Genomic DNA, 27,529 nt, shown 5'->3' with positions numbered 1-27,529 from the left:
AAAAAAAAAAAAAAAAAAAAAATGTTTCTGTTCTGTTTTGTTTTCTATAAAATAACAATGTTGAAATTCTTCTCTGTAGCATAATCATAAAGTAGCGTAAAGAAGAGGGTGTATGAGAGTGATGAAACAGCAGAGACTCAAAGTTGGATTTTAGATTACAAGAAAACATTTATTAATTAATCTAAGCAAACCACAACAGCTTAAAGGATCATATTTCAGTACTACTTAGTCATCACATTTCTTTATCGCTAACAAAATCAGTTGAAAAATATATAAAAGAGAGACCGGGAAAACAGAACTGAAAAAAAGAAGGCATATATCGGACAGAGTTTCCCATTAGCTTAGTAGAACAATATAATATGGGCCTTCTAATCCCTCAATGTATACTTGTACTTCTTCTTTTTAAGTTTTAAGCGCACTTGAAGCCATGACAAACCGAGAGGTAAGTTACTAACTTCTGAACTAAGGTTCTCGGATTTTGTCTACTAGCAGAAGCTCAATTTTCTCACTGCGGTCAAGAACCTGCATGTTAATGAATTACATAAAAGCTCAGTTAGTTTTCTTTGCAGAAGTGGGCAATGAGCAGAGACAATTCAAGTCATATATGACATATATTCTAAATTTGTAAGATTGACATAGATATATGATTCAGACCTTCTCAATGTTCTCAATCTTAACACCATTGACTTCAGTCAATTTGCAGCAACAACTCAGACAACCCAATACATATATACTGAATGGAATCAGAATACTTTACTCTGTTAATAATAATATTGGCATAAAACGTTGACGTAATTATCCGAAAAATCTGTAGACTCATTTTTATTATTATTATTATTGTTTTATTTTATTCCAACAAAAGACAAACTAAAATAAATTTGATACTAATCCAGTGATGTAGCCTGAGATTTGTGTAAAGGTTTCATAAGATGGAAACTGTTTATACAACTTATATATACTACAAAAAGGCCCGAAACAACAAGAGCAAACAAAACAAAAAAGAAGGGCCTTATTTGGTCAAAATCTCAGGCCCAGAATCCGGGGGGAGAGAGAGAGAGGGAGAGAGAGTCGCATACTGCGTCGAGGAGAGAGAGAGAGAGAACGAAAAAAAACATCAACGAGAAGCCAATTTTTTTTTTTTTTTTTGGTTTGTTGCCTTTCTTCTCCCGAGAGGGAAACCAAAATTGAATACAAAAATTGCTGAATTAGGAATCAATCTCGCAACAAGCAAAGCAATTTCACCGGATTCCATGTCGTAGGAGCTCTCTCTCATCTTTCTCTGAGAAATTGATTTCGTCTCTGATTTGGGAAAACACAAAAAAAAAAAGCTTGGAAAGAGGTGTTTTTGGGAAACCCTAGGAGAGAGAAACTAATTTTAGAATTTGGGTGATTTTGCCCGAGTTTTGTGCCCTAGCTTTTTGCGTTCGTTCCCGTTCTACGTTCAATTCCCAGGTAAACTCTAGCTTTCTCACTCTTCTTCTCAAACCCTAGAGTCCAGCTTTGCTGGAAGGTTCTGTGATTTTTTTAACGTTTTGGGTGCACTGCTTCTCATTTTGCTAATTTCTATCAGGAATGTGAATTGTTTTCTGTAATTACGTCTCTGTGATTCTTGTTTCTGCCTCGTTTAGCTTCGAAATGTGTAATACTTGATTGAAGAGTTCGTGGGTACGACATTAAGTAGCTCGAGTTGATCATTTCTAACTTTAGGTTTGGATTAAGCTTCGAGGACCTCTCTGCTTTGAGGCAACACTACATTTTTTTTTGGGTATCGTAGAGTTTTATTTAGCGTTATCCTGGAATGAGTAGTTCTGAGCTCTGTAATGGGTTATTTTGCTTCTCTACATCTGATCTTCTAAATGATCGAAAATGGGAGAGGCGTTAGGTGTAAAGATTCTCTGTCAAATACTAGATTCTAGGGAGTTATCTTCACTTTGATGTTCCTTTGGATAGTGGCTCAAACTTTTGAATGATTTTTGTTTCATTCTGCTAAGCTACTCGATAATCTGTTATCATATGACACTGCCATGACTTTCTCTGGGAATTTTTGTATGTTCTCTGCTTTTTCTGTATCATGAGAACTTACTACATGCGCATAGATTGACCATTATTATTTGTAGGTCGACATTTAGATGTTACTGGTTCTAACTTCTGCAGTATGATCATTCGGAATGCTGTAAATACTGAAACCTTCTTGATTTAATTTTCAGTTAAGTTAGAATTCGAATTTATGGTACATCCAAGGTGGTGATGCATGGAAACGTTTCAGGATATCTTCTAGTAAATGCTGAGGTTGATTCCATGGGAGGAGTTATTGATAGTGGAGGTGGTATTGGTGTTAAAACATCTCCGCGCCGAACAGCAATTGAGAAGGCTCAAGCGGAGCTAAGGTATTTCTGATTGAGACTTCTTGATCTTCTGCAATGTGTTTAAATGCTCTACAATTTCTACAGCTATTAGTCACTTCCGATGTGTAACAAAGATGCTTGTTTCAACAGGCAAGAGTATTATGTCCGTGAGGAAAGGAGGAGAGAATTGGAGTTTCTGGAGAAAGTATGCATACCTATATATCCCTGTTCTCTTTTTCTTTTTCTTTTTTTCCAAAAACTTATGATGACGAGCCTTTACTCTTCTATCTGCTTCAGGGCGGTAATCCCTTGGATTTTAAGTTTGGCATTGCAACTTCACAAAGCGTCCAATCTACATCACTCACAGATCAGCAAGCAGAGCATTTTGTAAACAGGTACACTCTTATTTGTTGTAGTTCCCCATTTATTTCATGGCTTAGCTCATCATTATTTACCCATAACCCCCACAGTGAAGTCAAGGATAGTTTTGCCCTGACTGCCTCACCACATGGAGACTCTGTGGAGAGTAGCGGTAGACCTGGAGTTCCTACAAATTCTGAACCCAATACAGCAGATAATCTCTTACTGTTTGATTCTGAAAACAAGTCAGTTGAAGGAGAAAGAAATTTGAGATATCCTAATAGGCAAAACAGAACTTCTGAGTCAGAACGATCCTCCAAAGCAAATACCAACCAGAATACCAAAGAAACAGAAGATTCTGCCATCTTTCGCCCGTATGCTCGAAGGAACAGATCAAAGATTAATCGGGATCCATCTCGGTCAAGCTCTACGGATTTAGTTCAGAATCGTGGTGGTCTTGCAACGTCTATATCTATTCGCAGAGGATCAGTGGAAGGAAAGGGTTGCATTCCCGAAGCAGCGAATCAAAAGGATAGGCATACAACTTCCGTATCTTGTCCAATATTTGCAAATTCAAATGGTAATATCGTTCCAAAAAATATAGTTCCCAGCAATTCGCTGAATACTAAGGTGGATGGTGAACCTGTTGTACGAGAGAGTACTGCTGGATCTAAGACTAGCCTATTGAAAGATGAAGCCGACATTACATATAGAAAAAGCTCTGCATATTTGTCAGTTGGAGAGTCTGGCCTTGCTGTGGAAAAGGCACAACTAGTTTCGACTGGTACAGAGATTGGTTCTCCCAAAGCTGTAACAATAGCTGGTGAGGAAAATAATTCCACCCAACTGAATGGCCTAAGAGATTCCACGGGAGAGGAAGAAAGCTTAACAAATAGAGGAGCTGCAGGGACTAAAGGGTTAGAGTCAGAGTCTTCTCTTGCTAACAACATAGAAGTAGATGTAGGTAATGGAAGGGATCTTTATAAAGTGGACAAACTTGACTCGGATGAAATCTCTATGCAGAAGGCTGTAAGAGTAGAGGGGTTGCTGAGTCAAACGGTTGATGAAATGACGAAAACTAAGATTGAGGATGAGACAGGTCGACCTACTACCATTATTAGTGAGTGCATTCCTGAGAAATTGGTTAAAATTGAAAGTCAAAATCACAGAAGTACAGCTGAGATGCAAAATGAAGAGAAAGGTTCTGAGACTGAGGAAAGGCTTCAGGATGGGTTGGTTGTACCCGAAAATGACAGGAAAGTTGGTAGTCTTTTACCTGAAAATCCTAGCAGCTCGTTGTACCCTGAAATTCCTCAGGCATCTGTAGACACAAGTTCCTGCGCAGTTGGCGATAATTTATTGTCAGGAACTGACATTGAAGAATCAAAACATCAGCCGAGCTCAGATGCAGTAGTGTTTGATACTGCGAAGGAGGACTCCATCCTTGAGGAGGCACGGATTATACAGGTTTTCTTCTTCAACTTGGCTTTGTGATCTTAAGTTGACTACCTTTTGAAGAAGTTATATACCTATTCATCGTTTTATGTATGACATAATACACTAACAGGCAAAGAGAAAAAGAACTGCCGAGTTATCTTGTGGTACTGCACCAGTGGAGGTCCGTGAGAAATCTCAATGGGATTTTGTCCTCGAAGAAATGGCATGGCTGGCAAATGATTTTGCGCAGGTCTGGTCTAGCTAAATTAGCTTTCTAACTTAAATTCTGTATATCTGCATGGAATTTGTCTAACTTAATTTGAAAGCTGCATTTTGTGGATTGATATTTTGTTTATTTCCAATAGCATCTAGACATTTGTCTGCTTAAATGAGCTTGTCCACTTTTATGTTAATAGGTGAGTGTTCTGATTCCAATTTATTACCTTTATCTTTTCATCTTCTAGGAGCGCCTTTGGAAGCTGACTGCTGCCGCACAAATTTGCCATCGAGTTGCTTTGACTNAAAGGCACAACTAGTTTCGACTGGTACAGAGATTGGTTCTCCCAAAGCTGTAACAATAGCTGGTGAGGAAAATAATTCCACCCAACTGAATGGCCTAAGAGATTCCACGGGAGAGGAAGAAAGCTTAACAAATAGAGGAGCTGCAGGGACTAAAGGGTTAGAGTCAGAGTCTTCTCTTGCTAACAACATAGAAGTAGATGTAGGTAATGGAAGGGATCTTTATAAAGTGGACAAACTTGACTCGGATGAAATCTCTATGCAGAAGGCTGTAAGAGTAGAGGGGTTGCTGAGTCAAACAGTTGATGAAATGACGAAAACTAATATTGAGAATGAGACAGGTCGACCTACTACCATTATTGATGAGTGCAGTCCTGAGAAATTGGTTAAAATTGAAAATCAAAATCACAGAAGTACAGCTGAGATGCAAAATGAAGAGAAAGGTTCCGAGACTGAGAAAAGGCTTCAAGATGGGTTGATTGTACCCGATAATGAAAGGAAAATTGGTAGTCTTTTACCTGAAAATCCTAGCAGCTCGTTGTACTCTGAAATTCCTCAGGCATCTGTAGACACAAGTTCCTGCGCAGTTGGCGATAATTTATTGTCAGGAACTGACATTGAAGAATCAAAACATCAGCCGAGCTCAGATGCAGTAGTGTTTGATACTGTGAAGGAGGACTCCATCCTTGAGGAGGCACGGATTATACAGGTTTTCTTTTTCAACTTGGCTTCGTGATCTTAAGTTGTCTACCTTTTGAAGAAGTTATATACCTATTCATCCTTTTATGTATGACATAATACACTAACAGGCAAAGAGAAAAAGAATTACCGAGTTATCTTGTGGTACTGCACCAGTGGAGGTCCGTGAGAAGTCTCAATGGGATTTTGTCCTCGAAGAAATGGCATGGCTGGCAAATGATTTTGCGCAGGTCTGGTCTAGCTAAATTAGCTTTCTAACTTAAATTCTGTATATCTGCATGGAATTTGTCTAACTTAACTTGAAAGCTGCATTTTGTCGATTGATATTTTGTTTATTTCCTATAGCATCTGGACATTTGTCTGCTTAAATGAGCTTGTCCACTTTTATGTTAATAGGTGAGTGGTCTGATTCCAATTTATTACCTTTATCTTTTCATCTTCTAGGAGCGCCTTTGGAAGCTGACTGCTGCCGCACAAATTTGCCATCGAGTTGCTTTGACTTGTCACTTGAGATTTGAGGAACGAAATCAGCACAGAGAGCTGAAAAAAATAGCTTCAATCCTATCTAATGCTATCTTGCAATTCTGGAGTTCGGTGGAGGTTCCTGGGGAACTGGAGGAGACAAGCATGGAAATTGTTAAGGTATTTTACTGTAAGACCTTAGTTTCTGGTTGTGGGAATGGTCTTTGATGGCAATGGTGATCATATGGTTATTTCTTTGTCTTTTAAATCAGAATTATGCATATATAGATATATACTCGTTAAATTAAAGCATTTACAACACTGACATCCTGGAACCATATTATTATGTTTGTGACTGGACTGTAAAACGACACATTTATTCTGATATATTCTTCATATGATGGCGAGGCCGGATCTTTCATATTCACTTGCACTGTCTTTCATAATTACCTTCAGAAGTCTCTGGTTCTGTTACACTTTTTCATATGATATTAATAACTTAATGGTATCCTACTAAGTAATACCGCGTTGTATGCAGGAGACTTGCCAAGAATCTAATTATGTGAATGGCAGAATATGTTTAGCTGCGGGTGTCAAGGAGTATGCAAGTAGATTTTTGAAGTATAACAACTCTTCCATCCCCTATCATTCAGCTGCACCGTCAACACCTGACAATATGTGCGACCCAGAGATATTGGACATATCTATGGTTGATCAGCTTACAGAAGTATGAATCTCTGAAAAGTTTTTCTGCAACCTCACTTGAATACTGTTGCTGTGGATAGCTCTACAATATTGCTTATTGAGCTTTTTTATTGTGCAGGCAAGCCTCTTTTATTCAGTTCCATCTGGTGCAATGGAGGTATACCATAAGTCCATTGAGTCGCATCTTACACGTTGTGAGGTATGTGAGATTTTTCTGTGCTAGGAGCTCTCATATTGTGTAACCTTGATGACGTATATTTTCCTGAGAATATATATCTATTCTCCGAAGTTATTTAACAGTATATCTCTGTTCCCAGAAGTCCGGAAGTAGCATGCAGGAGGAGGTTGATACATCGGCTTATGATGCTGCTGGAGGTATGCACAATTCTGGGTTGTTTGAGCTTCGCATACTGGTTAAATATTTGCTAACTTTTATCTCTAATTGTAGATACAGGATATAATGTTACTGCTTTCGATGAGGATGAAGGAGAAACAAGTACCTATTATCTTCCGAAAGCTTTCGAATCGAACAAATCATTTAATACAAGCCACAAAAAAAGGAAGAATCTGATGAAGTCTCATTCTGCCCGGTCATATGATCTTGGAGATGATTTACCATACGTCAACTACACAGATGGGTCTAACTCATCAAGCTTGATGGCAAAAAGGCCTGCCAGTAATAATAATATTGGCTCAGTTCCGACGAGGCGAGTGCGCACTGCTTCCAGGCAGAGGATTGCGAGTCCTTTTGGCTGTGCTACTGCTGGGAATTTATCAGTGCCCTCGAAGACAGATGCGTCTAGTGGGGATACTAGTTCTTTCCAGGATGAGCAAAGTAGTTTACATGGTGGATCGGCAGTCCAAAAAGGCACAGAGGTTGAATCAAGTGGTAATTTTGAAAAGCAGTTCCCTTATGACATGGCTGAAACCTCAGGAAAACCTAAAAAGAAGAAGAAGACTCATCAGGTAGTTTGCAATGTCAGCATATCTCTTACTATTTTGCAGAATAGTAGTTGCTATTAAATTTAAGTTGACATTGCATTGTAATTTTCAAATTCATCTGTTGCAGGGATCCGCATATGACCAAACCTGGCATCTCGATCCGTCAGTCCATGTTGAACAGGTGAGTTCATTGGTAATATCCTAATAATCAATTTGAACAAATGTTTAGGGAAAGCATGCCAGGAGTTTAGTTTGATGTTTGTGTCCTACTCTTGAGATTGTAATACTTGACATGTTTGTTTTTTTTGTTTCCGTTTTTATCTAAAGGGGTGACTATTTCTTGAAATGAGAAATTGAAGTTATAATAGTTGACAAATGTTTACCCTGCACTAAGAAGTGACTTCTTAGAAAGGATTCTAATTGGTGCTTATTTTGCAGAAGGACCACTGGAAGAAGCGACCAGAGAATCATTTCGATATGAATGGTATTATTTGCAAATTCGTTTTTACTTTGTGGTGCATTGTAGCTCTTTTGCGGTTGGTGGGAGCCTCAGCCTCACTTTGTCTATATAAATCAAACAATACTCCTTGGGGATATCATGTTTTAAGCAGCATTTTTTGCGTACATCTTATCATTAACCACCAATCATAAAACTAAAGCAATGATTGATTGTATAACTTTGTGACAATTTAATTGTCTTTTATAAGGTATGTATGGTCCTCATAGTGCAAAGAAGCAAAAGACCACCAAGCAATTGATAGAGAATAATTTTGATATTGCTATTCCTCACACTGGATCTATTCCATCTCCGGCGGCTTCCCAAATGAGCAATATGTCCAACCCCAACAAATCTATCAAATTTATTGGAGGTCGTGATAGGGGCAGAAAAATAAAAGGCCTCAAGGTATGCTGTGGAAGGTTTGCTGACTCCATTCACTTTTGTCTGAAATATTTGTTTTACACTAGAATTTGTTTTTCTCAGATTTCTCCTGGCCAGCATGGTTCTGGAAATCCGTGGTCTCTATTTGAAGATCAGGTTTTTTATTCGCCGTTTTCATTAGCATCGATATACTGTTGGTTGCTCTATGAGTATCTAATTTTTTTCCACCATTTAGGCGCTTGTTGTCCTGGTGCATGATATGGGCCCTAACTGGGAGCTCATTAGTGATGCCATGAACAGCACTCTTAAAATTAAGGTAAGTGCCTGTTGTTTTGAAAAAATCTTTGGATTCTTTCTTTGGTACATCTCGAACAGAGTGGTAGAGCTATACTTCAATAGAAGATATATATATATATATATATATATCTGTTTTTTCCTATTCGTGTCCGTGAATAACTGGTATTTGGTACTGGCTGATTGATTTTACATCGTTTGTCTAGTGTATATATCGCAATCCAACTGAGTGCAAGGAGCGTCATAAGATTCTGATGGATAAGAATGTTGGTGATGGGGCTGATAGTGCTGAAGATTCAGGGAATTCTCAGTCTTATCCATCTACTTTGCCTGGCATCCCAAAGGTTTTATCTTAGCTCTGAGACGCTGAACAAAGTGTCTTCTATGTTTAGACTATTTTAATTTTCCCCGGATATGTTTGTGATATTCAGGGAAGTGCGAGACAGTTGTTTCAACGACTGCAAGGGCCAATGGAGGAAGATACCCTGAAGTCTCATTTTGAGAAGATTTGTTTGATTGGGAAGAAGTTGCATTATAAAAAGACACAGGTTAGTGCACCTACTGCTTTGTTACTCTTTCCAAGCTTGTAACCTAAAACTAGTGGATACTGTCTTTCTGCAATTTTTTTCCACTCATAATTCAATCGTTGCCTGGCAATAGGGATAGTTCCTCGTGTATGTACTGTGTAGGATGAAGGAGATAATATGATGGGTGAGGTAGTCCAAATATTAGTTTTTGAGTCCCTTGTGGGAAGAATGCTGAAGGGTTCTTAATGTATAGACTTATAGTGCTAGAGAGTGTTCTCAGGGTTTCTTTTGTTAACGGAATTCAGTTTTCAAGCTATACTGGAGCTGGTAACGTTTTTGCTTGTTACATCCGGGCTATGGAACTTGAGAAGATAGATTTTCTTAATTCAGTTTTCAATTAGCATAGAGTTTATGCTAAGAAAGGCATATCTCAATCACTCTTATTTGACATAACAGGTCTGCATGTTTCTAAGTATAGCCGCAACATTTGCTGTAGTCACATTGTAGTTTGAAGTATGAATCTTTTAAGGCCCTAAATCTGTTATCTTGTTACTGTTTTTGTATGTTTGCGACTGTTTCATCTAATCTTCAAGAATGATGGTCGGGATCCCAAACAAATAGTACCAGTTCACAATTCACAAGTCATGGCTCTTTCTCAAGTATTCCCGAATAATCTGAATGGAGGTGTTCTTACGTAAGTTCTGTTGTTCTCTTAAATTTACATATACCTTGATTACAACTTTTGAAATTCTAATATCTTGCTACTCTCTGGATGAAGGCCCCTTGATGTCTGTGATGCATCAACTTCAGGTCAAGATGTATTTTCACTTGAAAATCCAGGTCTTCCAATGTTGAATCAGGGAACGCCAGTGCTCCCTACTTCTGGAGCACATCCATCCACTCCTGGATCATCTGGTGTGGTTCTCAGCAACAACTTGCCAACCACATCTGGCCTCCAGAGTGCTTCTGTCAGGTAGCCCTGTACTGAATGGTTTGTCCTTCTGAATACACACGTCTGTGAATTCTCTTCTCAATTAACGTAAGGGTTATTACTTCCTTTGATATTTGATATATATTTTCTGTTTAGGGATGGTAGATTCAACGTTCCTAGAGGGTCTTTGCCACTTGATGAACAACACCGACTACAACAATTTAACCAGATGTTATCCGGTAGAAACCTGCAGCAACCTTCCTTATCAACTCCTGGAGCTGTCTCAGGAGCCGATCGTGGACATCGCATGGTTCCTGGTGGAAATGCTATGGGTGCAAGTGGAATGAACAGAAGCACACCCATGTCAAGGCCTGGTTTTCAAGGGATGGGCTCCTCAGCAATGCCAAATACTGGTAGTATGCTTTCCTCTGGTATGGTAGGAATTCCAAACACTGGAAATATTCATTCCGGAGGAGGAGCTTCTCCAGGAAACTCCATGCTCAGGCCTCGTGAAGCTGTGCAGCATATGATGCGGGTAAGCTATTTGGATTTTGTTTGCTGCTACGCTAATTACGATACTTAGTTTTAAGATTTCTCACATGTGGGAACTTAGCGTAATTACCTATTTCTTACTTCACCACTTGGACTGATTTTATCTGGCTCCTTGTTTTAGTTTGTAGACGTTCAGCGCTTCTGATTTTTGTCAACCGCTGGTCGATTGTCATTTTGAACCTGTTTGTCCACATTACAATCTATACAGTGACGATAAAAAACTGATATGCATGAGTTTCAGATGCAGGGTGCTCAAGGGACCAGTCCGGGGATCCCAGCTTTCGGTGCTTTGAGTTCTGGATTTACCAACCAGACAACCCCTGTTCAGGCGTACCCAGGCCATCTTTCCCAGCAGCATCAGATGTCACCGCAGTCACATGTGCTTGGCAACTCGCATCATCCTCATCTCCAAAGCCCAAGTCAAGCTACTGGGGCACAGCAGGAAGCATTTGCTATCCGTCAAAGGCAAATACACCAGAGGTTTTTGCAGCAACAGCAACAGCAACAGTTTCCAACATCTGGTACTATGATGCCACATGTACAACAACCTCAGGGCTCTTCTGTTTCTTCTTCTCCACAAAACAGTCCTCAGACTCAACCACCCGTTTCGCCCCAGCCATTATCGATACCCCCAGTGTCGACCTCTCCTAATATTAATGCTTTGGCACAACAGAACCCTCAAAAATCTCAGTTGCCGCTTCATGGTCTAGGTAGGAGTCCTCAGTCTGGTGCTTCCGGAGTGAACAATCAAGCTGGAAAACAACGGCAGCGACAACTTCAGCAACAGTCTGCGAGACAACATCCACACCAGCGGCAGCCAACACAAGGTCAACAGCAGAGTAAACAATTGAAGGGGATGGGTAGAGGCAACATGATCCATCAGAACATCACTGTTGATCAGTCACACCTGAATGGTCTCACCATGGCCCCAGGAAATCAGGCTACCGAAAAAGGAGAGCCAGCGGTTGCAGTTAGGCCAGATCAGCAGTCTAACGCTGGGACTACTACTAGCACGCATCTGCCATCTAAACCATTTGTTCCTCCCTTGTCTTCAAATCATTCACAGCAACTGCCAAAAGCTTTCCCTGGTACTTCGTCTCCGTCCCAACAACAGATGCAATTACATTCAGAAAATAGCATCCAAAGCCAGAGCTCACCTGCGACCCCATGTAACACCTTATCCACCTCTAGTCCGTCAGTTACACCTTCTAACCATCAGCATTTGTTGCTACACCAAAAGCAGCGTAATCAAGTGCAATCAACAGCTCAGCGAGTTATTCATCATAATCATCTAGGGAACTCTGAGTTATCAAAGAAGTCCCAAGCTGAACGTATGCCACGTGTTCCGCAGTCTGTCACCAATACCACCCAAACTACTAGTATGGGTACGACGAAGGGTATGCCTCCAGCGAGTCATGATTCGAAAAACGTAAAAGCAGTTGGTTCTACTGCGGTGCCTGCTTTGGAATCTCCATCTAGTGCTGCCTCTGTGCAAAGCACAGCTTCTAAAGTAGTAAACAGTTCCAATACAGATTCAGCTGGGAATGATCCAGTAACAACAACGAACCAAGGACTAGCTCAAAAGCATGTATCTGGTGGCTTGCTGAGTCACGGGATAAAGGCTGTGACACAGAAACAACAGTCTCTACCTTCAGAAGAAAAGAGACCGAGGTTGTCAGAGAAGCTGAGTGTACAAAATCAGAAACACCTTGCTTCTGAGCAGCAGCAGCAGCCTCAATTAGAAGAATCACAAGAAGTATCATCTTCGAAGCCTCCTGATACAAAAGTGGAATGAGAGGCATAACAGATGATGAACCTAGAATCTTGAGTAGCTGTAGACCCTGCAAAGGCATAATAGGGAAGAAGATGGTGGATAGGATAAAAATTCATGCAGGTCTTTTTGCCTCTTTTGAACACAGAGAGAGAGAAGGTATCATAATGTAAATTGCCACTTGCATCATAGAGAAGTAGTCTCTTCCTTCTTCTTCTTCCCATCTTTTGGTTTGGGAGAGAGTAGAAACAGTTTATAATGTTATGTACAGAAAAGTCTCTACTCCTCCACCCACTTTTTTTTTGTTTCCCCCCTTTTCCTCTAACTTCTCTTGTAGGTTTAGGTTAATTTGATGATGTATCATTGTTCTGTCTCTTTAATCTCTTATGGTTAAAAAAAAAGTTCACATTGCTTCCCATAACATTTTTTTTGTCTATTACACATCAACATTAGATTACATGGTGCACTTTCTAGAATCGTTAACAACTATGTCACCAAAAAAAGAAAAGAAGAACAACAACATAGCATCGTCATCATCTTCTGTAACTATTATTGACTTAATTAATAATAATATCTTCTAGTTAGAAAGAAGAATCAAAGGAAGAGTTGAGAAACTGAAGAAGCTGAGCTTGAGAAGTCTGAATCAAATTAATCCTTCTAATCTCCATCTCTTTACGAAGCCTCACTGTCTCTTTAGCAAACTCCATCTTCTTCTTCTCCATTACCATAACTCTCTCAGCAAACGCTCTAATCTCCGCTGCCACAGCTCTCGCTCCTTTCCTCCGCCTCTCACCACCATCACCTCCATCTTTGTTCCTCTTCCTCTTGGACGATCTCTCTCTTTGTCCCCATGACAAGAGTCCTCCACCAACTCCAGCAAATCTATTAACCGTACCAGGTCTTCTCAGTATGTAATTAATACTCCTCGATTTGCTCTGTCTCTCATCTTCTTCCTCTTCTTCTTGATCTTCTTCTTCATCGTCTTGGTAGTTATTATTCGAATTCGGAGGTAGTCGTGTGAGAGGACGAGCTGAGATGGGAGCAGGGTTCGAATCCATTTCCTCCATTTGATTATAGAAAGGCCAAATCGAGATAGGTCCCATACTCTGTCTCTCTGATCGGAATCTTTTACGCAACTTCTCAATCTTATGCCTACACTGAGTAGCTGACCGGTCAACGCCGGAGCGAGCTGAGACGGCGACGGCGATCTCTTCCCAGTGGTTTGATTTGAGAGGACCACGGCCAATTGCGTCCCATTTCTCTTTGAAGGATTCGATTAGGAGGAGAGTCTCGTCGTGAGTCCAGAGCACAGGTTGGGTTTTTCTGGCGACGGAGGAGGTTGTAGCGGCTAAAGCTATGACGGTGCTATGCGATGGTGGAGGAGAGGATGGATCCGTGGGTTGTGGAGGAGAGGGTTGTTGTTGTATCTGATGCGGCGGAGTTGCGGCGGAATTAGGGTTTGAATCAGAGGGAGGAGAGGAGGTCGGCGAAGGCGTCGCCATGGTGTTTTAGTGTAATAATTTGTTAATTTTGGGGGCGTCGGCATTTTATGAGTTTAACTCCGGTTCGGTCGGATCTTTGGGTTTTGTCTTCTCGGCCCAACAAAAATTGTAGTAGACCTTACGCATGGACCGATGATCATATAAAAATTTACATACGAATAGTTTCAATTGGTTTACTGTTTCTACTAAACGTGGTGGTTTACTAGTTTTTACTGGTTTACTGCTTCAAGAAAAAATTGTTAACCACCTAAATTACCAAACTTAACCGGGTTTATTCAATAGATATTGGCTACGGCAAGTGACCTTCTTAAACCACCTCCAATGGTTTTCCTTATTTTTATCTTTAAAATAGCGGTGACTTTTGCTTTAATGAATACATCTATTTTTTACTCATAGAGATTCCTTTTTTATTTTACTATTAATATCTTTTACTTACAAAAGTTGCAAACTAACCTATTTAATTTATGAAACTTTCATAAAATTATGATATTATTTAAATTTTTAACATTCATAAATATTATTTAAATATCATATTTATTAAAAGAAATACACTGCATCATATAAAATAATAAAACGTAGTAGATTTTTTTAACCATCGTTATTAGTGTATTTTTCCAAACTTTTAAATACCAAATCTTGACTGTTATTTTTGTTTATCTGATATGAGAACTGAATCTTACGACAAACTTTCAGTATTGTGTTGTTCAATACAAAACCTCCACTTTATTAAATTATTATTAAACTATTTAAATATATATTTTATTTATTTTGATCATAAATATAAAAGTGTTAAAAGTGCAAAAACCATTTTATAAATAAAAAAGTTCAACTCTATTATAAAGGAAAAAATAGAGTTCATTTATATATAGAGAAAAAAATAGAGATCTCTATTATAGAAGTAGAAATAGAGATGAGTTGGAGTAGATTTTACTCTAAAATAGAGTTAAAAAGCAAATATAGAGGTGGGTTGGAGATGCACTTAGCACAGTCTCTCTCTCCTAATGTATATGTATGTGAAACTGAAACCTCACATAAGCATTTCACGCAGCTTCTCATTATCCTCCTCTACCCTGAGTCCACTACTCCCCTCTTCTTTGAACTTGTTGACCTGACCTCTTCTTGCTCCTTTATCCCTACTTCCAGTAATTTTCTGTACATGCACCCATTTTCTTTCTTCTTGAACTTATGTTCATGCAGCAGAGGAGAACTTTGAAGTTCATCTATTTGAAAGACAACCTAATGATATATCCTTAGAATTTCCAATTGCACATACTATGTATGTGAAGAATCGTGGAGACAATGTTCTCAAATCTCTACGCATCATTTGAAGTTATGCACTCTGCAACACGTTCATTTCCTTGAAGTTTTGCTTTTATTGGAGTCCCAAAACTCCTTGGAACTTTTCTTGCAAGATCTGCTCCAGAATCGTCTTGTCATTAATAAGGGTTTGTTACTTGAGGCTTACGCTAGCGGTTTGGTAGACCAGATTAACTACTCTACCAAATTTCATTTCTGCTCTTTTTATCTTTACTTGACCATAAAATGTAATTGTATTTGTAAATTGTGATTGTCAGTAGAAAGAAATACACAATACATACTGTAAAATCATCTGTTTTTTTGTTTTTTTAATTCCCCACAACTATTGGATTATATTATACTATACAACAATGATGTGCAATAGAATCGTTATGGGTAAAAAAACTAAAATCCCAAATAAGTTCACTAATGCCTCTGTTTTCTAACCTAAAGAAACTAGTAAATAAACAATTGTAAGCTCTCTCTCTTCAGTTTCACTTCATGTACCATTTTGCCTTTAATATATATACCATCTGACAAAACCAAAACCAATAAAGGATAAGAAGTCTAACTGAGCAAAACAAACACAAGAGATGAGAGTGATATTTCTCACCTGTAATAGTAGTTAAGAGGGTGAAGTAATAGCTATGCAGAGACTTTGGATATGAGATTCAAAGATAAATTTATTCTGCAAGTCAGTTTTCAGCTTGGAAGTTTCTGCAATGTCTTGGCCAGCACGAACGCATTCCCTGCGTTGAGCAAAGAAGAGAATGTTTCATATTGATGCACACAGAGTTCGATCACAGGCGTTCACATAAGAGAAGACTAAGCCCTTACCGTTGAGCTGCTCTCTTTCAAGTTTTCCAAACACTCAGCGAGTTCAATTTGTTTTGAAGCGGTCAAAAAGAGTGCCTGTCACAACATTAAATCCTAACTTAAGTCTAATGCCTGGAGACATATAGATCCTCAAACAAATCAGAGGATGAGTCTATAGTTTACCTTTTTTGTCTTCTGTAAATCTTGCTCAATGGATTTGATGCGGTCTAATGAATCACGAAGTATATCTTCTTTCTCCTGAGGAATGCTTGAGGGTTTATCACACAAAACTGTGACCATGGTCTCCAGATTTTGCAACCTCAGCCAACATGGATGAACAGACTCTCTTCCTTGCACCTGAGGAGGAGGAACATGTTGCTGCGGGACCGAAACCCTTACCTCCGGTCTCAATTGGTTCTCTGGTTGCTTATTTACAAGTCGTCCCAAAATCCGGAACATGAGACATAGACTGCCAAGAAGTTGGAGGATAAAACGAGCCAACAAACTTGCAACCTTCTGAAGAGAGTTACTTTCTACTGTCAGATTACTGGGTAATTGATCTGCAGGAAAGTGTTGTACAGATTAGTAGAATCTTATCTTAAATAGATAATGACATGAGCACACAGAGTGGCTTTCACCTACCTGTTGAATCAGACTCTTCCATTCTCCCAACACCAACTGCTTCAGCTTGATTGCTCAACTGAGCACGTTTGTCCTGGAAACATAAGAATACGAGTTAACCTTTCATTGACAATATTACACAATGACCATACAAAAGAGCACCAACAGACTACGTTGTATACTAAACTAACATGTTCAGAATGCGATTCTCTCTCCCTAGCTTGACCTCCATCAGGTGACGATATTTCTGTGTTTACATGGTGCTGCAGGAAATGAAAAGGTGATATTAATACAGAAAGTAACAGAAGTCAATCACTGCTACAACTTGACTAGAACTAATACTCACCCGCAAAGCAAATAATTTAGCTACTTCTCCATTCTCCAAGAGCCCTTGTTCTTTTGTTTTGTACATTGCATCTCTCGAACGCACCAACTACAAGTATGATGCAATACATAGATTTTATTAGATAATGCTTTTCAAGAGAGAACATTATCTAGAAGAGAAAAAGTTGAGCTGAAAGGATCATACTTTCATTATCTCCGGGTCATTCCAAGGCCCCTTGTTGAATCGCATACACCCACCCTCATTTACACACAAACAACTTCCTCCCAGAAACTCGGGAAGCTCACTGTGTAAAGAAAATAACAGAGTCTAACTTTATAAGCCTCCAAACAACAAAGCCAAACTGGATTATATTTAATTGCCACAGATAAAGTAGGAATTCTGACCTTGGATCTATAATCTCAAGAAGGTGACTGCGAAATTTGTTTCCCAAAACCTGCGCAGTAACCAATGTAAATTGTTGGTCAAGTTGAAACATCTGAAAAGTCCTGTATAAGGCTTATATAAGTGGAAGATGTAATACATGTATCTTAGAAGTAGTTTTAGGGTCGAGAAAGCCTTTCACTGTGTTCCATATAAGCTTGAATCCGCTTCCAGCATTAATAATGTACATCTGATTCAATGTCTGTCTTCAATGAACCAAAACCAATGTAAGTGTTCTTCAATGGTCAAAAAGTGTATAGGTTGCCATTCAAATAGCTTTCATTTCATACACCCACCTCAGGATAGTTGTCACCATCAATTTTCTGCATTCGCATTACAAGGTCCTGAGCTAATTTTCTAAAGCTCATCCAGCTCTGCATCAAAAGAACCATTTAAGAACACAGAACGTGACAGAGAAATTCTGGTAGCACTGAAACAGAATGTTGAGAAAGGAATATATAGAGGTACCAACCACTCCATGCACATCTATTATGGTTGTGGAAGAATTTATGTGCCTCTTTGCTGCGATCGAGCAGGCTGGAAACTTCTCAGAAAAAGTCTTTTCAAAACCCTGTACATGATATCTCAAGAAACGCTCCAATGTGGTAACCTTCATTAGCTTTCCGGGGTCAATTTTACCAAGCCGTTCAATGTAGACAGGCCGGCCTTCTCTATCTACACCATGGTAACCATGTGGATAGTACTGTTGTACTTCTTCGTACTCATCATAAACAAAATCCTGAAGGGAATAAGTCATCATTGCCAGTTAGGAAAACAGCAAAAACCCATGTGGAAAGATTCTTAGAAAAAAATAATTCTCAGTTTTGAAAAGGTTTTGCAGCACTCATAAAACAACAATATCTTTACCAACTCCAAGGAAGGTTCTTATCCTTAACCTGCATTATAGTATCAACTCCATTCTCTTTCCTCCACTTTAGCATTTCTTCCCACATCTGAACAGCTTTATCAATATCAAATCTCCTCGCCTTCAAGAATCTGCAACACCAAACCTTTATCATGACAAATCTACATACTTTACTGAATCCTGAGAGATCCAAATCCTCTAGTATGTCCTATTACCTCAACATTGTATGGTAATCATCGTGACGAGATGGAAGCAAATCAAGAGAAACCAAAGCTATTCTAAACACATTAACTGCTTTCTCCTCTTCTTCATCCCTCACATCCTCAATCACAATAGGTGCATACTGATCAGCAACACGCTTCCCTCTTTTCCTTAAACTATGTGTCAATTTACTCGAAGCTTTGATTGCTTTCTTCTTCAAAGATCTAGAACGAGTTCTTGTGATCTTCTCATCCTCTGAAACCTCAACAACGTCTTCACTCTTTCCTTTATCAGTTTCTGGAACCAAAAGTATCTCACCTAAAGCTAAAAGAAACAACAACAGAAGCAATCAAAACAACCAAATCAAAATGAATCAAAGATTTAGCAAAACAAAATCTGAATTTTACCTGGCATTTGTATTAACGTATAAACCTCTGTAATCTGAAAAGAGAATTGGAAAAAAAAAAAAAAAACACAAATGTGAAAACCCAGAAACTAGATTCAACTCAGATTTATACGAAAACCCATTAAAATTGAATCAAAACCCAAGATCAAGAAACGAGAATCATCAAATAAAAACGGATCCTTTTATCCATCAACACCCAATTTAAAGATCCAGAACCAACGAAAACCCCAGAAATGATTTCAAATTATATGTCTTTCTTATTCAAGTTCTTTTCGTACCTAATAAGCGATCTCACGAAATCGCGGAGTATCTAAAAAATCAGAACTTTCTCTTTAAATTTCCCCGATTTAGGTAAACAAAAACCAAAAAATTAAAAAAGCTCTCTTTCTCTCTCTCTCTCTCTCTCGAAACAAAAACGTCTCAATCAGATTACAAAGTCAAATCTTTTATATACATATACGTATAAAGCTTTCCTCGGAACGTAGCTTGGAGAAAGTTGAAGACGAAGCGTCGTATTCAAACCAACATTAAATGCAGAGACGAAGAAGACGAAGAAGAGAGGAGAGAAAGCTTCGTGATGGTTATATTCGCCATTTTTATAGCTTGCTTTAGTTGGAGAAGAAACGGAAACCGAATAGTAAACCGGATTAAACCGGAGATTTTTTTTTATCAGTCAACATTTATGTTTTGAGTCAATGCGTCGAGATTTGGAGTAAGTAATTAAACGTTACGGCTAGTCAAAGATTGTTAAAAAAATAAAGTTACCTACAATTAACGGCGAGATTAAACGTCCGTTTGGTTGTTGTAGTAAGCGGTGGTTACGGTACGCGTAGGCGAAAAGCTAAAACTAACCGTAATTTTCAATTTTTAACAGTGATTGTTAAGTTCGGTTATGTGATTTTGTTTTATTTTTCTTGGTAGGTCCACCGACAGAATAGTTTTATTCCAAGTCATATCCAGTAATAATTTGACACGTGTTAAGTGCCGACGCTGGTATTTTTACTATTTTAATACGGAAGTGAGGAAGTGCCACGTAGCTAACTTTAGGTTCCAAAAAAGGGAGAGGGACAGGTAGACCACGTGAGTTGATATATTCATGGCCTTTGCATATGAAAGAATAAAAACTTGTTTTTTTTTGGTTTTTGGTGATGGCGATTACACTAATTTTAATTAAGCTTTTAACTAGTAATGAGGAATTTATACTAATATTAGATAATGATTAGTTTTTATCTATAAGATTTGATTTCGGCTCATAGTTCAGTCTTTGTCATTTTAGTCTTCCGTATTTTTCCTAGGTATCTCTCGTTCATAGGAAATTTCTATTTTTAATTTCTAAGTCTCAGTTTTCAATTTGGCTTTCTTGTGGACTTTTGCTTTCCTTATTAGGACTAATAAAATACAGTAAAACCTCTAAAAATTAATAAGGTTGGGACCATAAAATTTTATTAATTTATAAAAGTTTTAATTAATTGATAAATTAATAAAATAATAACTTATGAAAAGATTTTTTTTATTTTCATAATTTTGAAAATTTTATATTACCAAAATAAAATACTTATTTTATGATACACATTTATATAGAATTTTCTTAATTTATCATATTGGCTATCATAATAGGATTGATGTAAATAATTTACTTAATTATCTAGGTGAAAATGATAAATGTTAGAAGATTAGAGTTAAGAAGAAATTGTTGGTATTATCTTTCATGGTAAGTTAAGTTAGAGAGATATTTTCTTTTCTAACACTTACATACCCTAAAATTAAATTGTGGTATCTTCAAAAATATTTAGAAAACTTCAAATTAGGTTGATTTGCATTATTGATGCAACCAACAAATGAACCGAAAAAATACTGTTTATGTTGAAGAGGTATGGTCACATATAATACTAGGAAGTTGTAGGGTGAAAGAACTATGCTTTCGCATGCTTTCACACGGACACAAACGAAAGCTAGGGGTACAAATGGCTCACCAACTAACTAATTAGATGCGAGATCTTCCTCGGACAGGTTCCTCCTTTGGCTCCTTGGCCTAGAGAGCAGATGTTTCAATTGTTGTTACTTTCCCAAAGAAAGGTCCCTATGCGAGTTACTCATCTGTCCGCCACTGAAAACATTACTCCCCGTCGTATTACTCAGAAACAACCAGAGTCTAGCCCTATTAACAGAGCCTAGGCCAATTTGATCATACACCCAATTCGTCTATTCTTATCAAACTGTTCTTCCCAAGCCAATCAAGCATACAACGTATTGTTATCTTTTTCTCAATTTGTAATTTAATTCTATTCTGAAAGCTTCGAAGGATTCAGCAATGATTAAGAAAAAAAATACAAAGATTAACCATAAGAAATTGTATAAAACAACCAAAATAACCAAAACGTTTACACATCCAAAATATGTCTACCATAATACTATCAAAACGAAATAAACGAAAACGAGTTCCAAGAAAAGGCTTAAACCACCACCAAAAGATAGATGCTGACTGACGACTCTCAGTACTTAATTGATGTAAGGACATCAAGCTGGGATCCGAGTTTCTCTTCTGCAACCTTCTCAGCCTTAGCCCTGAGCTTGGTGAGCTGCTTCTTGCGCTCATACACAGCTTGTGACCTCTCCTTTCTTTTTGTCTCAAGCTCCTGTACAACCATTAAACATAGGTAGATAACGTAAATTACCAGTTTCTACTTCAGATCCAGTAAGATGAACCCTCATAACTAAAATGATAGATCCTAAGTTTTGCATTCAAACATCAGCAAGATTCACCAGACCATCTTATTCTGTGTACATATTTTCAACTTTAGCATTCAAAACAAAGCAACTGCAGTTTCCATAGCAAAACAATCCCTAAACTATAACCGGTTTTGCAACTGATCAAAACACCCCAAAATATTTGAATTAATGATCTCAATACACAATACTAGTTCAAGTAAACTCATTAGATGTTAAAGGAAGGTATAATCAGACAGAAGAAGCGAACAAACCTTAATGGTATCATAATGGTTCCAGCCAACTTCAGAAGAGAGACGGCCCAACAAGCAGTACTTGTGGCCAGCTTGAAGCCTCAAAACCCTAATCAAGAACAAAGGAAAAAAACAAAATCAGTAGATAGCCCAAAACACATTGGACAGTCATCTAACATAACTCATACAAAAAAAAAAGATTCAAGATTTCTTACTTGAGAGCATCGGGGATGACCATTCTCTTGACCTTGTCATAAGGAGGTGGGACTCCCTCAAAAACCTTCAAACGGGCAAGAGCAGCAGCACCACGCTTGGTCTTGTGTGGAATCATCCTGTTAATGACCACATTTCAAAATCTCCATTACGTTTCCAAACATACACAAACACAGATCAAAACCTGACCAATTCATCATAATCAAGTAAAACATAGTAACCAGCAAACCTAAACACAAATCAATCCATTGATACAAACTCTAACAAGCTACACAAAACATCATAATCTGGATCATAACAAACAAACTCTAATTCAGATCTTCATTATCAATATTCACATTATAAAAAGACTATGAGATAAGGTTACAAACCCACGAACGGTACGCCAGAAGATCTTGGACGGAGCACGGAAATGAATAGGACCATGAGAAGGCTTAGTGTTCATGCGTTTCCTAAGAAACCTCATGTACTTCATCTTCTGACGGACCAAACCACCAGACAAACAAATCTCCTCACATCGGACGACCACGACACTCTGTCCATTGAGCAGTTCCTTAGCTGTGATCGAAGCAAGACGACCACACATGTGGTGACGTGCATCAACCACGACACGCTTGGAGCATATCCCTGACCCAGACACCATTTCTTCTCGGCTTCGATTTGCTTCTTACCTTAGCTTCCGCTCTTCGCAAAGGTCTCGGCTTTTACTTCAACGGCGGATTTATATACGATGGCGAAATTAGGGTTTCAGCTTCTCTAAACCCTAATTTATTGGGCCTTTTTTAGGCCCAGGCCCAATAAAAACTCTAAATTAAAAAATTTAAAAACTCAGTTTTTTTTGCTCAAGGCATTGGAGATTTTCTTCTTCTTCTTCTTCTTCTTCAGAGGATCCAGCAATGAATATAGCTTCGAGGATTCGACGGAGTTTTTTAAGAGAGAAGACTAAATCGTCAGATGGGAATAACTTGGTGAATGGATCGAATGTTAAAGAAGAAGGTAAAGATGAGTTTTTGGGAGTAACTGATGAGTTAATCGATCATGTCAGATCCTTCACCATTGATACGTTTAAGGACTTCTCTCTTGAAGGTAATTACGAATTTTGGATCTCAATTTGGTTAGTGTTTTTCAGTTTTTTCTGGTTTATGAAGTTAAGTTTAGTAGTTTGGGTTGCAATTTCTGAAGCAGATGAAGAAGAAGAAGAAGAAGAAGCGTCTGTGGATACTTTGGGAGATGAAGATAATGGAATGAGTTCATCTGCTAATGTGAAGAAGGATTTGTCTGATTGGCAGGAGAAACATGCGGTTCTTGTGTTATCGAAATCGAAGGTTTTTTTTCTTAAATTTTGATTCTTTTTTTTTGGTGATCGACCTTAATGAATGGAATTAATTAGCTATAGAGATTTCAGAAGATTGGTGATTAGCTTTTTGGAGCCAACGGTGCCATTTTAGCGAGATTTAAATCAGGGTTTGTGGGTTGATGATTCTTATAGAGCCTATTACTAAGCTGCTGTGTTATTGAGTTGCTTGTAGCTTTGGGTTTGGTCAATCAGGAAAAATGGATTGAATCTTTTTAGGGCTCTTGGCCTAGTGATATCACTTGAATTAGATTTTATGTGTTGAATCTTATAGTTCATTTGAAGCTACTATCTTCCTGAATTGCTTGTAATCTGGTTAGGCTCACGTTAGTGAAATTGGTAACAATGCTCATATTTTACAGTCCAAGATGATTTTGTTTTTACTTGTTGGTAGAATTGAATTTGGTTGATTATGAATATTTCGTTGAATTGGATCTTATAGAGTATTTTCGAAGCTGCTATCGACAAGATTGATTTTGGCATTTACAGGAACTCTCACAGCTGAGATTCAAGTTATGCCCGCGAGTTTTAAAGGAACATCAGTTTTGGAGGATATATTTCCTGCTTGTGAGGAAGCTTGTGGCAAAGTAAGTACTACTTTCTTATGCCAAAATTTCTTTTGAGATGGTTCCATGTGTATGCCCTTAGTAAGTGTTATATCGTTTAACTTAAATGTACCTTACTGTGTTGATCTGTGTATGATTCCACTTTAACATAGAGGTAGCGGGATATGGGTTTTTAGCTTGGAACAAAGAGATGCCTATTGAACATAGGACATGCAAATGGTTATGTTCATGGAAATATGATTGGGATTTGGATATTATTTTGCAGATATGAGGTGCTAGCAATCCAACAGGCTAACATAATGAGGATGGCCATGGAAGACTGTAAAACTTCTGAAACCAAGGGTGTATATGAAGTTGAAATGTCAGAAACGAAGCAAAGGTTGGGTACAGGACCTGCAACTCCGTGAAGCTTGTTTGGTGAAGTTTGAAAGAGAACATGACAGGTACTGTAATATTACAGGCTACGTATTTGCTAAAGACAACTATTATCAACGAGTATGAAATCATTCTAACCATCCTATGACTCGCTTTTGCAGTTTTGCTCACAAATTATCCAAACCAAAATGCTGAACCATCGGAGTTGAAACAAGGCTTGATCAGTAAATATTGTTCATGTGTTTAAAAGGTGACAAAACCAAGACGGTTTTGATTCTTCACAGGTGTAAATGATCATATGAATTTAGTATCAGACATAACACAGTCGTCTTAAACCCTTTGTATCAATTACAATAGACATCATTATTAAATGTTTTGATTCGTCCGATGAGCTAAAGATCCAAAGAGGTGAAAATATTTACATAAACCAAGAAACCTAATCTTTAGCATGAAAGGTGGTAACTTAGACTTTTGAAGAAATAATTCCGGAAAGCGAGACAGTGAGTGCAGTGGCAATAAAGAAGAGAGAGAGAGAGAGAGAGTTGAAATCTAAACGAAGCATTTTACTGCAACCTGTGTCTGTGTGACAGAGGGATTGGTACAATTACCCACATGTGAAAAGGCCAATGAGAGTAAAGTATCAATAAAGAAGATAGAGATAAAACCTGCGACTAAGGTTTTTGCTCAGAGGAGTTAGCTTCTTTTGCAACTTGAAGCCAAAGTTTATGACTTGTAAAGTAACACTGATGGAGAACCACAAACTCAGACCTTCATTGTAAGTACGTAGTAGCTAAAGAACAAAGGAGAGATTTACAAATACTGATTCAAGTAACTTTGCACTGAAGTATGACTTAATCCAGTAAAATTAGACTTTATTTAGTTGCAAAATGAGAGAGATTAACATTACATTATTCTTGACTAACAAGTTATACACCAACCCTAAAAAAAAACCCACAGTTAGTCTGTGTGCAATCTTCACCGCCTCTGTTCCAACACAGATGTCTCCTAAAGCACTTAACTTTACATCCAAAACGACTCCATTTCATGGCATCACTTTGACCCATTCGTAACGCCCAGGCAATGGATTGTCCGAGACAATGTCAAAGTTGTACCTGCAAAACAAAACCACAACTCCTCAAAATCAGACCAAACTCTAAAACTCAATTCAAGAAAGAAGAGAATCAAGAAACTACTTTTGAATGAAGAGTCTGTGTTGTTGCTGCTCTGCGTATGCAAAGAAGTCTTCAATCTCACTTCGTATAGCTTCTGAGTCTCTAACAATGCTCCTATGAAGAACCAAAACTCAACTGGTCATCTATCTCTGTTTCATATATAATTGAGCTTTACAATGAGAAACAGAGTTTTTTTAAAGTTACCTGTTTCCAGATTCCAAATCAAAAGCTCTATCTGCCCTAGAAGTATTCTCGTTATCACCACAATCTTCTTCCGTCTCCGTCGTCACCAGAGCCACCGTCTTTTTCTCCGCCGGGACATTTTTAGCCCTAGAGTTTCTCTTTTGACATTCATGACCGACACTTATAAGCCGTTGTTGTTTCTTGGTACTGGAGAGTAATGGAAGCTTCACTAAACGACGGCTCCGGGGCTGGAGGTAGTTTAAGGACTCTGCTTTGTCGGAATGAGAACGGAGACGGTGGAGGGGGAGGTTTTTGGCGGCGGATCTGGTACGGAAACCTAGAGTGGTTGGGTGAGAGATATCTTTAACGGAAAGGTCTCCGGCGATTTTTGATTTCTTGATGTATTTTCCCATCTCCGGGAAGGTGATTTACTGAATCTTCCGGTCGAGAGACTCGAGAGCGAGAGAGAGAGAGGAGGGAAACAATGAAGAAGAAGAATGGAGTGACTTTTTTATCTGAAAAAAAAAAAAAAAAAAAAAAAANAAAAAAAAAAAGTGAAAACTAAAAAGGACGATGGAAATATTTTATTTCTTTTAAATCAAATATTGAAACAAACAAAAATAATTAAAATAAAATAAAACAAAATGGGTGATTAGCTTCAAGTGGTTGGCCTTGGCCATGTTAGCTAGTCACCATGTTGTGGTTACAGTAAAAAAAAAAAAAAAAAAAAAAAAAAAAAAAAAAANAAAAAACCTAAATTTTGTAAGGTTTTTTTGTGTGTAAAATTGATTGTAAAAATAATAACTAAAATTTATTTAATTGGAACTGAATTTTGTATAGTAATTCCCGTATTTATGATTTTATTCTATGTATAAAGATTAAAACTCTAGTTGAAAATTAAATATGAACCATTTTAGGAGTCCTGAGTTTGATTTCTCAACACAATTAATTTCTTTTCTCAACTTTTTTATTTTTGAAAAGTATAAAGTATTCATTTATTTATTTAAAAAGGCGTATTATGTATGATATATGAGTGGTTGGTGCTGCAAATATAATTAAAAGGGTGCCGAAAGTGTAACAAGTTCTTATGGAACAAAGATCATAAGCTTATATTAATTGTTTTGGTAGACCATCCATGTTTAAACCTAAGGTTTAGACAACGAATTCCACACCAAAAAGTGAAATGTAAAAGCCATTTCCATTGTGTTATATGAATAATCAAATATGTTTTGGGTTTAAGATAAAAAAAAAAAAGGCATTGCATTTAACATTCATTTTCATTGTTTTATTAATTTAGTACACACAAGTCAACAACGTTAAACTTGTACAAACAATCAAAAACAAAAGAAGACTTTCAAACGTCGTGATCTCGGGCAGGTTATTGTTTTAAAAGAAAGAAAAAAAAAGAGTCAACCATTCTATTAAAATTCATCACATTTGACAAAAACGTACACATTAATTGTATACAGATATACATTTGACGGTAATTTGTTTGCTTGAGTTAAACATGTGTCTTATAAATCAACGCTATTGGGTTGATCACTGCTTATATATCTATGTGCTTTGGATTTATTAGCATTGGATTCCGATCGTGATCCTATTCTCTTTAATACTCCAATGGTTTTGCTTCTACAGTGATATATCATCTTACAGCCGTTATCTTTGTAATGTTAAATTCAACATTATATTTTTTATTGGTTGTTTCTTCAAAAAATGTTGATTTGTTGGTAATACGTCAAAAACTAGTTTTGACTACATTTTTTAATCGACAAAACTTGAACCATAGTTCAATCATACTATGCGGGGTAA

General features: G+C 37.8%; 6 protein-coding genes across 15 annotated transcripts; 2 read left to right on the top strand and 4 right to left on the bottom strand.

Annotated features, from left to right (window-relative positions):
- Positions 1,104-12,845, top strand: LOC104766415 (chromatin modification-related protein EAF1 B). 7 transcript variants are annotated; one of them, XM_010490306.1, is made up of 24 exons: positions 1,105-1,452; positions 2,118-2,173; positions 2,267-2,387; positions 2,496-2,550; positions 2,643-2,740; positions 2,816-3,470; positions 4,669-5,370; positions 5,471-5,590; positions 5,805-6,002; positions 6,361-6,549; positions 6,646-6,726; positions 6,845-6,902; positions 6,976-7,493; positions 7,597-7,650; positions 7,908-7,953; positions 8,177-8,373; positions 8,452-8,505; positions 8,585-8,665; positions 8,850-8,987; positions 9,075-9,191; positions 9,764-9,864; positions 9,949-10,143; positions 10,258-10,636; positions 10,895-12,845. In XM_010490306.1, exons 3-24 carry the CDS (start codon positions 2,299-2,301, stop codon positions 12,446-12,448), a joined length of 5,679 nt encoding a protein of 1,892 aa, XP_010488608.1. In that variant the 5' UTR covers positions 1,105-1,452; positions 2,118-2,173; positions 2,267-2,298; the 3' UTR covers positions 12,449-12,845. The 7 variants fall into 7 exon arrangements, with proteins under 7 accessions (XP_010488606.1, XP_010488608.1, XP_010488607.1 ...); XM_010490304.2 differs by lacking the exon at positions 2,118-2,173 and having other exon boundaries at positions 1,104-1,452; positions 2,208-2,387; positions 10,267-10,636; XM_010490305.1 differs by lacking the exon at positions 2,118-2,173.
- Positions 12,815-14,085, bottom strand: LOC104766414 (trihelix transcription factor ASIL2-like). The gene has a single exon (XM_010490299.2). The coding sequence runs from the start codon at positions 13,924-13,926 to the stop codon at positions 13,006-13,008; it is 921 nt and encodes a 306-aa protein (XP_010488601.1). The 5' UTR covers positions 13,927-14,085; the 3' UTR covers positions 12,815-13,005.
- Positions 15,501-19,549, bottom strand: LOC104766413 (phosphatidylinositol/phosphatidylcholine transfer protein SFH9-like). Of its 4 annotated transcripts, none has more exons than XM_010490297.1 (16): positions 19,352-19,549; positions 18,899-18,932; positions 18,506-18,815; positions 18,322-18,421; positions 17,898-18,164; positions 17,722-17,799; positions 17,526-17,627; positions 17,389-17,438; positions 17,189-17,288; positions 17,006-17,092; positions 16,851-16,922; positions 16,681-16,753; positions 16,222-16,598; positions 16,060-16,134; positions 15,836-15,971; positions 15,501-15,755 (listed from the first exon to the last, which is right to left on the bottom strand). In XM_010490297.1, the coding sequence occupies exons 2-15, from the start codon at positions 18,903-18,905 to the stop codon at positions 15,918-15,920; spliced, it is 1,752 nt and encodes a 583-aa protein (XP_010488599.1). In that variant the 5' UTR covers positions 18,906-18,932; positions 19,352-19,549; the 3' UTR covers positions 15,501-15,755; positions 15,836-15,917. The 4 variants fall into 4 exon arrangements, with proteins under 4 accessions (XP_010488599.1, XP_010488597.1, XP_010488598.1 ...); XM_010490295.2 differs by having other exon boundaries at positions 19,176-19,466; XM_010490296.2 differs by having other exon boundaries at positions 19,371-19,455.
- LOC104766412 (60S ribosomal protein L13a-2) lies at positions 21,191-22,786 on the bottom strand. Its single transcript, XM_010490294.2, has 4 exons — positions 22,442-22,786; positions 22,073-22,189; positions 21,879-21,966; positions 21,191-21,533 (listed from the first exon to the last, which is right to left on the bottom strand). Exons 1-4 carry the CDS (start codon positions 22,711-22,713, stop codon positions 21,390-21,392), a joined length of 621 nt encoding a protein of 206 aa, XP_010488596.1. The 5' UTR covers positions 22,714-22,786; the 3' UTR covers positions 21,191-21,389.
- LOC104766411 lies at positions 22,921-24,756 on the top strand. Its single transcript, XM_010490293.1, has 5 exons — positions 22,921-23,156; positions 23,256-23,395; positions 23,914-24,011; positions 24,256-24,433; positions 24,527-24,756. The coding sequence occupies exons 1-4, from the start codon at positions 22,967-22,969 to the stop codon at positions 24,395-24,397; spliced, it is 570 nt and encodes a 189-aa protein (XP_010488595.1). The 5' UTR covers positions 22,921-22,966; the 3' UTR covers positions 24,398-24,433; positions 24,527-24,756.
- Positions 25,183-26,230, bottom strand: LOC104766410 (cyclin-dependent kinase inhibitor 5-like). Its single transcript, XM_010490291.2, has 3 exons — positions 25,742-26,230; positions 25,559-25,651; positions 25,183-25,477 (listed from the first exon to the last, which is right to left on the bottom strand). Exons 1-3 carry the CDS (start codon positions 26,131-26,133, stop codon positions 25,408-25,410), a joined length of 555 nt encoding a protein of 184 aa, XP_010488593.1. The 5' UTR covers positions 26,134-26,230; the 3' UTR covers positions 25,183-25,407.

The sequence above is a fragment of the Camelina sativa genome, chromosome 19 (assembly GCF_000633955.1).
Source record: "Camelina sativa cultivar DH55 chromosome 19, Cs, whole genome shotgun sequence".
NCBI classification, from domain to species: Eukaryota; Viridiplantae; Streptophyta; class Magnoliopsida; order Brassicales; family Brassicaceae; genus Camelina; species Camelina sativa.
Note: the sequence above shows the minus strand (reverse complement) of the source record. Positions and strands in the feature narration are given on the sequence as shown.

Bases quoted from the DNA above. Each gene is read 5' to 3' on its own strand.
- LOC104766414 (XM_010490299.2), bottom strand. From the start codon at position 13,926: ATGGCGACGCCTTCGCCGACCTCCTCTCCTCCCTCTGATTCAAACCCT.
- LOC104766412 (XM_010490294.2), bottom strand. From the start codon at position 22,713: ATGGTGTCTGGGTCAGGGATATGCTCCAAGCGTGTCGTGGTTGATGCA. The intron at 21,967-22,072 runs GTAAGAAATCTT...GTTCTTGATTAG, and splicing joins GTCATCCCCGATGCTCTCAA to GGTTTTGAGGCTTCAAGCTG. The intron at 21,534-21,878 runs GTTTGTTCGCTT...ATGGTTGTACAG, and splicing joins ACCATTATGATACCATTAAG to GAGCTTGAGACAAAAAGAAA.
- LOC104766413 (XM_010490297.1), bottom strand. The intron at 17,628-17,721 runs GTGGGTGTATGA...CATTGAAGACAG, and splicing joins ATGGTGACAACTATCCTGAG to ACATTGAATCAGATGTACAT. The intron at 17,093-17,188 runs GTATGATCCTTT...TCATACTTGTAG, and splicing joins ATGACCCGGAGATAATGAAA to TTGGTGCGTTCGAGAGATGC.
- LOC104766410 (XM_010490291.2), bottom strand. From the start codon at position 26,133: ATGGGAAAATACATCAAGAAATCAAAAATCGCCGGAGACCTTTCCGTT. The intron at 25,652-25,741 runs GTAACTTTAAAA...GGTTCTTCATAG, and splicing joins GATTTGGAATCTGGAAACAG to GAGCATTGTTAGAGACTCAG. The intron at 25,478-25,558 runs GTAGTTTCTTGA...TTTGTTTTGCAG, and splicing joins CACAGACTCTTCATTCAAAA to GTACAACTTTGACATTGTCT.
- LOC104766411 (XM_010490293.1), top strand. From the start codon at position 22,967: ATGAATATAGCTTCGAGGATTCGACGGAGTTTTTTAAGAGAGAAGACT. The intron at 23,157-23,255 runs GTAATTACGAAT...TTTCTGAAGCAG, and splicing joins TAAGGACTTCTCTCTTGAAG to ATGAAGAAGAAGAAGAAGAA. The intron at 24,012-24,255 runs GTAAGTACTACT...ATTATTTTGCAG, and splicing joins GTGAGGAAGCTTGTGGCAAA to ATATGAGGTGCTAGCAATCC.
- LOC104766415 (XM_010490301.2), top strand. From the start codon at position 2,248: ATGCATGGAAACGTTTCAGGATATCTTCTAGTAAATGCTGAGGTTGAT. The intron at 8,506-8,584 runs GTTTTTTATTCG...TCCACCATTTAG, and splicing joins GGTCTCTATTTGAAGATCAG to GCGCTTGTTGTCCTGGTGCA. The intron at 8,988-9,074 runs GTTTTATCTTAG...TGTGATATTCAG, and splicing joins CTTTGCCTGGCATCCCAAAG to GGAAGTGCGAGACAGTTGTT.